The sequence below is a fragment of the Balaenoptera physalus genome (assembly GCF_965194825.1).
Source record: "Balaenoptera physalus genome assembly, chromosome: 5".
NCBI lineage: Eukaryota > Metazoa > Chordata > Mammalia > Artiodactyla > Balaenopteridae > Balaenoptera > Balaenoptera physalus.
This window is the reverse complement of record NC_138884.1, coordinates 36303985-36316297: the sequence shown is the minus strand read 5'-3', so window position 1 is coordinate 36316297 and position 12313 is coordinate 36303985. Positions and strand designations below refer to the sequence as shown.

The following is a 12313-nucleotide window of genomic DNA, read 5'->3' as shown; positions in this document are numbered from 1 at the left end:
CCTTTGTGTACGCATATTTATTTATAAAGAACACTAAAAGAGAAAATAGAGTTTTAGTAAATATATCAAAATCTGTAAATTTTAGTTACTCATTAGTAAAGGTTTAATTGTCCAGACTACAATATGTGTTAAGATGCAGTTACTCTTTTCTCAAATATCCTGTGGTGTTTTCAAATATGTTTGATTTGCAAAGCATAAACGATTAAAACAAAATTGAAGCTAACCCAATGAAGGAACTAAATAGACTGTTCTTAAGTAATTTATGTGCTGAGTGCTTGCTAATTTGCAAAATTTAACAGTTACACTACTTACCAGAGTGTTCGGTTCTACTGTGTTTATCAGAGCCATGCATTTTATAAATTAGTATGTTTATTTTTAATGTTGAAGGAAAATTTTGATTCTTTGCTTTATATAATCTTTGACCCAAGAGGCTTATCTTTACTTATCCAATAAAAGTTTCTTTTATTTAATGAAGATTTTAACTGGGCATATAGACTATCCCTCCCTTAATTGGTCTGGAATGGGTGGGGAGGGAGAGAGGGAGAAAAGGAGAGAGAGGGCAATTAAAAAAATACCGTGTGTAGGGATTAAATATTGGCATTTGTATTAATGGTACTTTTTTGCAAAGGGCATCATTTATGTAGACCTTTAGGGACCTTGAATTAACAATCGGCTATTCCCTGGATAGATGCTAGACAGATGATCTATTTACATTTTCCCTTTTGTTCTTTTGAGTGTCTGGAAGACTGTCAGTTTGAAGGAGCCAGTTTATCAGTGCAAGGATAAGGAAAAGATAAGTCAGTACCATTCCATATGTTGGAAGTAGCTTCTGAATTTACATGCTTGATCACTTGTTGAAAATATTTTTATTGTTAAATTAATTAAAAACAAATTTGTCATAAATTTATGATTTTTAATCTGAGTTGAAAAAATGCTGAATGTATCTGGAAGTTACATTTTTCTGTCTGGTAGGAATGAAGGTCAACCTGGTGTGAAATTACTGATATATTTAGTTTATTTTTTATGTGATTTTTTTTTTCCTTAAAACAATTGCTAGTTGATTCACTTATCTTCGTTGGTAATGTATCTTCTTATGATTTGAAAAGATCAGTTTTAAAAAATCCCTTTCTGCTATAGTCTCTTTAAGGTTTGAAAATTGGCATTATTTCTAGGGTAGTGTCAAGAAAGCATTTTTGTTACTGTTTTATTTAGAGCCACCAATGCTCCTTGACTTTTTCAAATTTTGATATATATATTTCAGCTCATTAAAATTAGTCTCAATTTGTGCAGTAAAAGCTAATGTTGTCTTAAACTACTGTCTGAAGCCTCATACAAACATTTTCTTGCAATTTATTACTTCTATCTCTTTTTAAGTAGATGGGGCCATATGTGTTCCTTTTCGTCAACTTCAGAAAAGCTCAAGAAAAAATACCAATTAGGCCTTTTAGAGAAAATATCTGATATACTGTAAATAAATATGGTCTTTAAAAAACTACCACTAGAAAAATAAAGCTCAGAAATACTTCATTAATTACTGGTAATAAAAGTCAGTAGCCAACTGTGGTTCAATGATCTTATTGCTGTCAAGAATTTAGAAAATTGCAGGTGTCATTAACTGAGTGTAATAACACTATTTGGTCTCTGAAGTACTTCATTGAGTGTTGTGTAGGAATAGAAGGATTGGTCCTGACTGTCAGAAATACCACATACTGAAGAGTGAAAAAAATTTTCAATTTCACCTTGTCTTGCCCTCTAGTTTGAAATTTTATTGTGAGAAATGCAAAAATGGAAATCTTTTAATGGTGAAATGGGAATTGATACATGTACTTTAAAAAATTGTCCATACGAAAAAATGTGTACATACTTTAACTTCATTTTAAAATTAATCCTATGCATTAGGATAGATTCCATTCAGTTTGTTAGAGTTTTTATGTATAATTAGCTCTTGGCTTGAGCAGGATGGTAAGGATGGGTGGAAGGTCAGCAAGAAGCTATAATCCCAGTAAAAAGAAGAGTCCACTCTAATTATCAATGGAAGGGGAAGAAAATGTGTTGAGGAAAAGAGAGAGTCACTGTGGATAAATTCATCTTGTTGTGGGAATATGCTCACTCTAAGAGGTAGGCTCAGTAATTACGAAGAGGTTAATTGTGGAAGATTGCTGCAATGCCCTCTCTCCAAAGGAACCAAGCCTGTGGGGGATAAAATAGTCCAGATTTCCAGATCCTTCTGTTTGGCTGAGAACTGTAATCAGAACTGCTGATTATTGATCAAATTCTGCCTAAAGACCAAGCATGTTTCAGGGAAGGTCAAATTATCCCAGATCTTTGCTGTTTCTTAATCAGTTAAATCTACAAAACCCCTGATTAGAGCCTGGCTTTGTTTATCTATATCCAGAATTAACTTTGCCTTAGTTAAAAGAGGCAGTTGAATCAAAGTGCCCAGATAAAATTGAAGTGAGCCTTAGAAAATTGTGGGAGTGGTGTGAGGCAGTGACAGGCTGTAGAGGACAGTGGCTAGGTTTACCAAATGTTTATGGCTGTGGGTTATTTTATACCAATCTGATAAACGAAGCTGTTAGAAATCCACTTTTTATAGAAGTTAAATCCGGGATTGGTTTCTAGACTTCTCAAAAGAATTTACCTTTGGTTTCTTTCTTAAGTTTTTATGGTGAATTTTTTAAAAGGCACTTTATAAGCTTCATCTCATTTAAGTTACCTATGTTTAACGTCATATGAATAATTGTTGAAAATTTGGGTATCTTTTCAGCCTGAAGTACAGGCTAAAGGGAAACATGATAACTTCCTTTCAATATTTTAAAGGCAATCCTAGAGTAGCAGGGTAGGAAGGGAAACTGTCACTCACTGTGTGTTTACTGTGGTACAGGCTCTAAGTACGTTAATCCTTGAATTAATTCGGTGAAGTATCGCTGTTAATTTTACAGATGAAGAAAATAAGGCACAGAGAGCTTAAGTAACTTTGCCCAAGGTCACATAGCTAGTAAATGGCAGAACCCTTACTGTTTCCCGAAACATTTCAACCCTATAACCTCTTAAGGGTAGTTATTTTCAAAGAAACTGGTCTGATATTGATAGAGCTAGGATTCAATTTGAAAATGGTTTAGTTGTGAGTGGCTGATGAGGAAGTGTTTTCTGCTAGTGTAGAGCACCTTTTCTAAAAAAAATGGTAACGGAAATTATGTGAGAATTTGATGGTTGAGGTAGCTTGAGAGGTTAGCAGGATTTCCTTTAGATGTGGAAGAGAAAGGCTCTGGTCTTGGATGACCTGGCATTTCTTTTCGAAAGCAGGAAGAGAAATAGGTTTCAGGCTGAGACAAGTGGAGGAACTTTTTATACTTATTATGGGAATTTAATAAATTAGTAATATATAAATAGAAGGCTCTACTAAAAATGGATAGCATGGATCACGGATACATAGTAGGATCACTCAGAAGAGCTCTAGACTTTTTTTTTTCTGTAGTACCTTGCAGAAATGTGGGAAAGTAACATTGGAGAATCTTCTTTATCTTAGGTGCTTTACATTTTAAAATTTAAATACCCTAACAACCCTGTTAAAAATTTGGTGATATTCCTATTTTCTGTATCATGCTGGTATAGATGGTTTAAAGGGAAGATTATAGAATTCTCTGTGGCAAAAAATCACTACAAACTTAGGAAGAATTTATAATGAATGATAAAAGCTAACTATCATAATTATATAGAATGAATAGTTACAAATCATAAAGAAAAAGATTCTAATGAAAATACTCAAAAGGTCAGAACAGTCATTTATGTTTCCTGTTTTGTTTCCAGTAAATTGGGAAAATATGTTCAATTTTATTAGTAATCAAAGAAGTGTAAATTTGTTTTTTCTTTCTTCAGGGTAATTTAGCAATATGTATCAACATTTATTAAAGTGTGTGTTTATTGACTTGTAGGAAGTTACTTCAAGAATATAAAGGAGTGTATATAGATTTATATAAGTATATACAAAACATTGTTTATTGTAAATAATTGGGAACAATTCAAATGAGCATCCCTGAATTTGCGTTGGTCTGATGTTTCCTCATGATTAGAAACAGATATTTCTTTGGTAGGAATATTATGGAACAGACAGAGAATCTAGTCACATGGCACACAATTTTGATTTGTCAAAATGCTGATGGTGACCATTTTCGTCACTTGATTAAAATATAACTGCCAGGTTTCTATATTGTAAAGTTATTCTTTCCCTTTTGTAATTAATAAGTATTTTGTGGAGAGGTATTTTGAAATTATTTAAATATCCTGTTCCCCAGACTGTTAATTTATTATATTGGTGTGGCCTCATGGCTTCCTATTTTATTAGATGTGTTACAGTCAGTTACTATCATTATTTATTTTGATGCTCAGATTGTCTCTATTTTGGTTGGTGGGAGTCCCTTGAAGTTGGCTTCTGTGCCATCGTGACATATCCTGTCATTCCTTGGACATTTCCTTGCTTTCTACAAAAGAAAACTAGATGTTTCAAACTCATTTTGTACTTTTCTTCCATGGTTATTGAATTAGCTATTTCTGATTTATTTATTTAGTGGAGAATAGTATTTAGAAGCCAATATCTGGACATTAGGTGTTAGGGTATTGCTGCTCCCAGGTTTTCTCAGTGGACAGAGCTAACGACTATATATATAGGTATGTATGTGAATGAGAGTATATATTTTATATACAGGCATACCTTGGAGATAATTGTGAATTTTAGTTCCAGACCACCGCAATAAAGCGACTATCACCAAGTGAGTCACTTGAATTTTTTTTGTTTCTCAGTGCATGTATAAGTTGTTTGCACTATGCTGTAGACTATTAAGTGTGTAAAGCATTATGTCTAAAAATACCATGTGCATACCTTAATTTAAAAATACTTTATTACTAAAAAATGCTAACCATCATCTGAGCCTTCAGTGAGTCATAATATTTTTGCAGTAGTAACATCAAAGATCACTGATCACAGATGGCCATAATAAATATAATAATAATGAAAAAGTTTGAAATATTGTGAGAATCACCAAAATGTGATGCAGAGACATGAAGTGAGCAAATGCTATTGGAAAAATAGCACTGATAGACTTGCTTGATGCAGGGTTGCCACAAACCTTCAATTTGTAAAAAACACAATTTGTTAAAAAAATGCAGCTATTGTGCTTCACTTTATTGGGCTTTGCAGATATAGTGTGGTGTTTTTTGTTTGTTTGTTTTAAGAAATTGAACGTTTGTGGCAACCCTATGTCGTCAGATGATTTTGTATGCACTGGGAAACCAAAAAATTTGTGTGACTTGCTTTATTGTGATATTCACTTTGTTGTGGTCTGGAACCAAACCCAACATATCTCCGAGGTATACCTGTATTCAGACAGTACTATATTTATATTAATTATTCAACCGTTTTTCCTTTAGTTTATGTAATCTTGAGGTTTTACATTGGCAAAATAATGAATTCAAAGAGTTACACAATTCCTCCTTCTTTAGTCATTTACCAAGTTTCAGATTTGATTCTGCTGCTGCGTTCTTGATTTTATCCACTGTGTTTTCTCACAATTAGATTTCAACTTCTGGCTGACTACAGTTGCTAAGATGCCTTTGTAAAATGCATTAATTTGAGAGATGTTACCATGTAGAAAAATGTGCATCTTACCACGATGAAATAGGTTGTCTGGAAAAGAATTCTTACTTAGAGATTTATTAAATTCTGGTTCTTTTAAAATAAGCCCATGATTGCTATCTTTCTCTGCCCAACTTCATCTAAAGTCTGTGTCAATATTCTCCAACCAAAGATCCCAGTAGTAAACCTTTGGTTGAGTAAGTCAGTGAGGGAGAGTGCACACAGTGAAACTTGGGGCATCTCAGGAATAGTGTTAGAAAAGATTTATTATAGGATTTGAGCTTGCGTGTAAGTGCAAAGAACAGAGTCTGAAAGGATATATTCCAAATTGCTGATGGTGGCTGCCTTTGGGGAGGAACTGGGACTAGGAGGGTTTGTGCAAAACACCGCTGAATTTAAAAATACGGATGTATTCGTGCTCTGGGTAATTAAAAAATAACTAGAAAAAAATGATGATTTTGGGGAGGGGTTAAGGAAGTGGGGCTGTCTTCTGAATTGGATACTGTCAGAAAGCATGGGTAATTCTATGATTAAATATCCTAATAAATCTTACCTAGAATCATGGAAGACTTGAATGAGGCTAAAGCTCTAATTTGTAAAGAAACAGCAGTCTTTCATATTAAGATTTGGGATGTTTGACCATCTTTGTTATTTGGCTGGAGTTCATGTTTTTGTCTGTTGGGACATGATTACAGAGTGGTATTGTTTTATGTTGATTCATCATGGTCATGGCATGGCTTTGTCTGATGTTGCTGTATTATGAAATTGTTTATATTCAGGGAGAGAATAACAAGACCTAGCTGTGGGTTCTAAGCCAGCTCTTAACAACACCAGGGCCTAGTTGACATTACAGGGCCAGCTCCCAGATGTCAAAGAGGCTGCTTTTCTACCTTCTCATCTGTTTCTACCATCTTTCTTTCTACATCCTAGATGAACATTTCTTCTTCTATCTTTCTTTTATCTATCTTTCTGTCCACACCACTTTGTCTACTTGAGGTGTTTCCAGGCTACCCATGCCTAAAGTTTTAAGAATAGATCAAAAGCATCTGACCTCTGATAGTGCATCCTGATAGGTTCCAGAATCCTTTGAGGCCCTCTTCCCTCCTTGTCTATAAGCTTTGCATCTTTGTTTCATTTGCTTCAATATGTTTGCTGCCTTTCTTGGTCTACCTTTCTATAGAATTGTGATGGGATTTCAGTCTGCTCTAATACTAACTTGGTGCCCTTTTAGGATACTACTTTTAGAAATAGAAACTTTACTTCTTGGATTGCAGCTGCAAGCAAGTTGTGCACACCTCCTTTGCCTATACTGTCCTGGTTGTTAGGATATCATCCCAGTTGGATTCCAGTGACTCTTATGGTCCCTGTATCAGAGAGGGGCATTTGACACTGTGTGTGTGCCCATTCTTTTCTTCCTTCTCCCTATTATTGTCCTTAGAAAGAAAATGGCTCTTCTGTTTCTTCAGGTCCTACTCCTAGCTTAAATTGAATGCTTTTCTATCCCATATATCCTGATTCTTAAATGGGAACTTTATTTTTCCCCTGCTTTCTTGAGCTTTTTAGAACTCTTCAAGCCTCAGTAAATTATCCTCCAAATTAGTCTTCTAGACTTTTTCAATACTTCTCTTAATGTGTGTTGTTTCTGTACCTATCCATTCTTTGACTCTGTCAGAGTTAATTTCCTGGTAATTATTTTTCTCTTGCCAAGTAAAATTTATAAGCACAGTTATTTGTTGAAAACATAAAGGAGGTAGCTCTTGTATAGGGCAAGGTAGTTTGAACATTTTGTGCTATAAGACAGTAGGTTCGCATTTAACAATACAGATATACAAGAGTAAGGACATCTGGGAGTGTTCATTGGAGAGTAAAATAAGATCACATGGTGGAAATTAATTTTACAAAGTAGTTTGAACAAAGATAGGGACATAAAATTGTAGGAACTAGAGAGGGAAGTAAATACCAGGTGGGAAGATTGACCTACTAAAATACGGGAGATGGAATGATTAAGGGAATCATTTCTGCAATTAACATAAATTGAGAACCTTGTGTCAGTTTGTCTAGGTGCTAGAGATTGATGGATGAAAAAGATGAGATCTCTGCTTTCAAAAAGATTAGTATACTAGGAAAAAGGACATTTAAAAAACCAATTGAAATACAATGTGACAAATGCAAACAACAGGTTATTTACTAATTACAGTGAGGACACACATGAGGGAGTGTATGTTCTGCTTGCATCGTTTAAGAAAGGTTTCTCAGGTGGTCATTGCATAATGTTTGCTGGACTAGACTCAGAAGCATTCAGGGTATAGCAGAAGTTATTTGGTGGCTGAATAAAGACAGTTTTCGTGGTTAATGAGGCATACCTATTTAAGCTAAATTTGGAGTTGGCCGTTTCTGTTTTTTGCTTCAATTAAAAAAGTTTCTAATTGTAAATCTCTGTTGCCACTTGATGTTCAATGGAAGGAATCATGACCCCAATTTAGTGAGTCAGAATTTACTTTTCTATTACGTTTTCAGCTGATGGGTGGAAGGACTGCTTGGTGTGATAATTGAACTGGTAACTGAGATTTATATATTAAATGATTCAAGAAAAACCTTGTTAATTGGTAGATTTTAATGTTATCCAAATTAATAGGCATTTAAAAATGCAGTATAGTATGTTTTTTGGTGACTTGCTATCAAGATATCTTTTTTGTTTGAATTCTTATATCTAAAAACAGAATATCCCCTAAATGGTTATTTTCCTTTATAGGTGGTAGATCATCTAATGCAAAATTACCTGCAGTTCCAACAGTTGGTTCAGTTCTACAAGGCCAAGTTTCGAATATGAGGTATTCAAGCTACTAACTTGGATATTTGTGATTTATTCCTTTTGATGACTCTTAAAAATGTCTAGCTACAATTTTTAGAAAAATTTACTTTGTTTCTTTTTTAAAAAACATGCATGATGTTTAGAGGCCTGGGAGTATTTTAGAAGTTCCTTCTTAAAGATTATGAGATGTAAAAGATTCCCGAGAAGTAGCTTTTTGTGATTAATAAATGTGGAATGCATAACAAATATTTAATTTCACAGGTAGTTAGTAGCTTATGGCTTATGTTTCATATGATTGTAGATTGAACATTTGGAATTCATTGTTCATCTTCCCTAGAAATGCTGAAATAAGAAGTTTATATTGATACCGAATTATAGATAGATTTTTACTGTCAGTTATCTTGTTTAATTGGGTGTATGAGTTTCAAATTCTAATTTGGAAGGCTGTGAATATATTCCACTACTAGGGCCTTTGTGGCTAGAGTTCTTGATCTGCCTTCTTACAATTGGAAAATGCATAAAACTTTAAAAATAAACGTACTTGGGTGCTACAAGTGTAGGCTTGTAGTTGTGATATCATCCAGGGATAAGAGGATCCATGAGATAAGTAGAGAGAAATAGTTTTATGGATAGCACCTGGGAAGAGATGGTCATTGAGCACAGAGATTTCCAGCAGCTTACCAGTTGATAGTTTCAGTAGCATCTCTTGTTGGTTGTATGAATAGAAAGTACTCTTTGTAGGAGTAGTAAGTAAGTAGTGGCTGTTTATATATATGTTTGGTTCATAAGTTAGAAACTGAATTTCCTGAAATGCAGAGGGCTTGTTTTTTTTTTTAACTCATTAAATATATATATATGTATACAGCTGGATATGGATCCAACCAACCACAGATCGAAAGTATTAAAACAAAATTTCCAAAAAGTTCCACAAAGCAAAAATTTGTCTCACGCTGGCAACTATTCTTTTGATGTTTCTTTTTTTTGTAGTTTTCTTTTTTTTTAATTTTTAAAAAAATTTTATTGAAGTATAGTTGACTTACAATGTTGTGTTAATTTCTGCTGTACAGCAAATTGACCCAGCCATACATATATATATATATTCTTTTCCATTACAGTTTGTAGGACCTTGTCGTCCATCCATTCCACACACGATAGTTTGACATTGGCAACTATTTATATAGCATTTACATTGTATTTACATTGTATTAGATATTATAGGTAATTTAGATATGATTTAAAATATAGGTTATATGCAAATACTATGCCCTTTTACATAAGGGACCTGAGCATCCACAGATTTTGGTATCTGTAGGGAGTCTTGGAACCATTCCACTGTGAAAACCGAGGAACAACTGTGTGTGTATATACGTATGGGTTTATGTGTGTATACATATATATAAGAATATATGTACATATAGTCACAAAGAGATATATTTAATAAATTGAGATCATTATAAATGTGCCATTATACTATTTGCAAGTGAGAAGTTGTTCAGATTGCATTAGAAAGAAACTGTTTATAGAGATAGATGTTAGTGAAAAAGAATATAGACTGATTCTTTCAGTTTATAAACATTATTGAGTTTGTAATATATGCTGCAGCTGAGAACTTAGAAGTGAAGGCATAGTTCTTGATCTGAAGGTGCTCATGGTTTAATGGTCAGTAGAAAATTTGTTAAAAGATTGATCGTTTGTTTAGGTTGTAATGGGGCTAAAATCAAGTGCTCTCTACTGGCCAGTTAAGCCTTCCAGTAAGAGCTGATGTTTGGAGTGGTTGTTAACCAGGTTGTTTGTGAGGGCTAGGGCTGGCAATATACAACAGAATAAAAAAGGATATTCCAGGCAGAAGGAATGGTGTGCATAGCAATAGTGAATCTTTAAGTAATTTTAAAATTTTCACATAACTTTACAGTTCTATGAAAACTCATTTTAAAAACTAGAAAACTGATAAATACTAATGAATAGTACAGGTAACTTAACATCTTTCTATTAGTATTACAGAGAGGCTCGAACATGCTTTGGAAAAGGCAGCTCCTCTTCTACGAGAGATATTTGTAGATTTTGCACCTTTTCTTTCTCGGACCCTTTTGGGTAGCCATGGACAAGAACTGCTTATAGAAGGGACAAGTAAGTGATTTTTCTTTCTTCATATATATATTTAAGTTACAGGGTTGAAAACTGAAATGAATAATAAGAGATGCATGGAGTTTTATTGTTTGTTTTCAACCTTTGACAAGGCTTCTCAAAGAGTCTGTACATATCTTTTAAAGAATATGGCATGGCTGCTATTCTAATCTGTTCAAGGTTTTTTATCAGTGATTTGCATGAGATTCATGTGCATTAGATTTATTACTGTGTGTTTTGGGGAACAATTAAAAAAAGTATTGAATGAAAGAACTAAGAAATGTTTTAATACATTAAAATTAACTATGAGAATTGAGAATTGGAGAGACTGGTGTTATAGTAATAAGTGGGGTATTTACCTGAGATTTTACTTGAATTTAAGATCTATATAAACAATAGTGTATTGCTACATATTAGGAAAATGAGGAATGCATTAGTTGTCTCTGTTAGTGGAATTCTCTTTTACAAATAAGTAGAAAAACCAGTAGTATTTTACTCTATCTTGCTTATATCATACATAGATTACTGGATCTTTTCTAGGTAGGGTACTTTGAGATTGTGTCAAACTAGATAACATGCATAATAAGTAAGTTGCTGCATGGATTGGAAACCATGCTATTTATGGAATGCATGGAGGGGTATTGGGACTTTTTTTTTTACATGAAGCACTTGTCAAATAGTAAGTGTCTTCTAATATTAAAGACATTAACTCAATCAAGTGAAAGTAGACTTACCCTGAATTTCCTCAGACAGCAGGAATCAGTTCAATAGAGATCAACTTTTCAAACGATTAGTTCTATTTAGAGCTTAACAGACTGACTTCAAAATACAAATCTTCTTTCCCATAGCTAGAATTTTTTTTAAGGAGAAGCTAGAGGATTTTCATCAATGATAATGTCAAATTGATTTTTTTCATTCAAAAGTGTTTGGACTAGATGTTTGCTAAGTCTGGCTTGTGTGTATCCATATTTGATGGTTTAAGGATAAGACACATATTCTCCTAAAGCTGAAAAATCATGGGAAAGCATAATTATCTGTATGCAAGTATCTTTAAATATCAACTTACAGCTTTAGTTATCATGACTTTTTGTTGGTTATCAGTCGCTAGATGATCTCCTAGGGAATTTCTTAAAACTCGTGAAAAATACCCCTCTTTTTATAGGAATAAGGATATAATGGTAATCAAAGTTATAAATAGGTTAATGTTCAAGATATCTGTATCTGAGTGTTAACTATGGGATATCAGCACTTTATTTGACTCTTAAAATATGTATCTGTAAGAGTAATAATCATTAGCTAAAATAATAATTTCATTATCATCCTTGCTGTAAATTTATATGGAGTTGGTGATGATTGATATCATTTCCGTATAGTCAAAGAATAGCATTGAATTTATTTGAAAAAAAGTTCAGGTTTTAGAAATACTGAACTAAGTTTGCAGTGGAAATTTATTTCATCTGCTGAAGGATATAATTGTTTAGCCAAGGACTATTTGACCTAATGAAGTAATAAAATTTGAAAGGAAGTGAATTGATACATTGAAGGACTTCACCCTAATTTATGTTTCACATATCAAACATTTATTCTTTTAAAGTGGTGTGACAACTTATTAACAATATTTCATTTTGTAACAGTAAAGTGAATGTATTAATTATAGCCTTTCAGTGTAGCAAGACATTTTTGCTACGTAGTTGATCTTTTAATTTTATAATAGACCCAGCAAAATAGGATCACCTTAGATACTC

At 33.4% G+C, this 12313-nt stretch overlaps 1 protein-coding gene across 4 annotated transcripts in view; it reads left to right on the top strand.

Annotated features, from left to right (window-relative positions):
* LRBA (LPS responsive beige-like anchor protein) overlaps positions 1–12313 on the top strand; it is a 736878-nt gene that overhangs the window by 194108 nt on the left and 530457 nt on the right. For all 4 annotated transcript variants that reach the window (XM_082463287.1, XM_082463288.1, XM_082463286.1 and 1 more), the window contains exons 32-33: positions 8385–8463; positions 10438–10571. In XM_082463287.1, coding sequence (XP_082319413.1) covers positions 8385–8463; positions 10438–10571 — 213 coding nt within the window. The remainder of the gene's footprint in view (positions 1–8384; positions 8464–10437; positions 10572–12313) is intronic.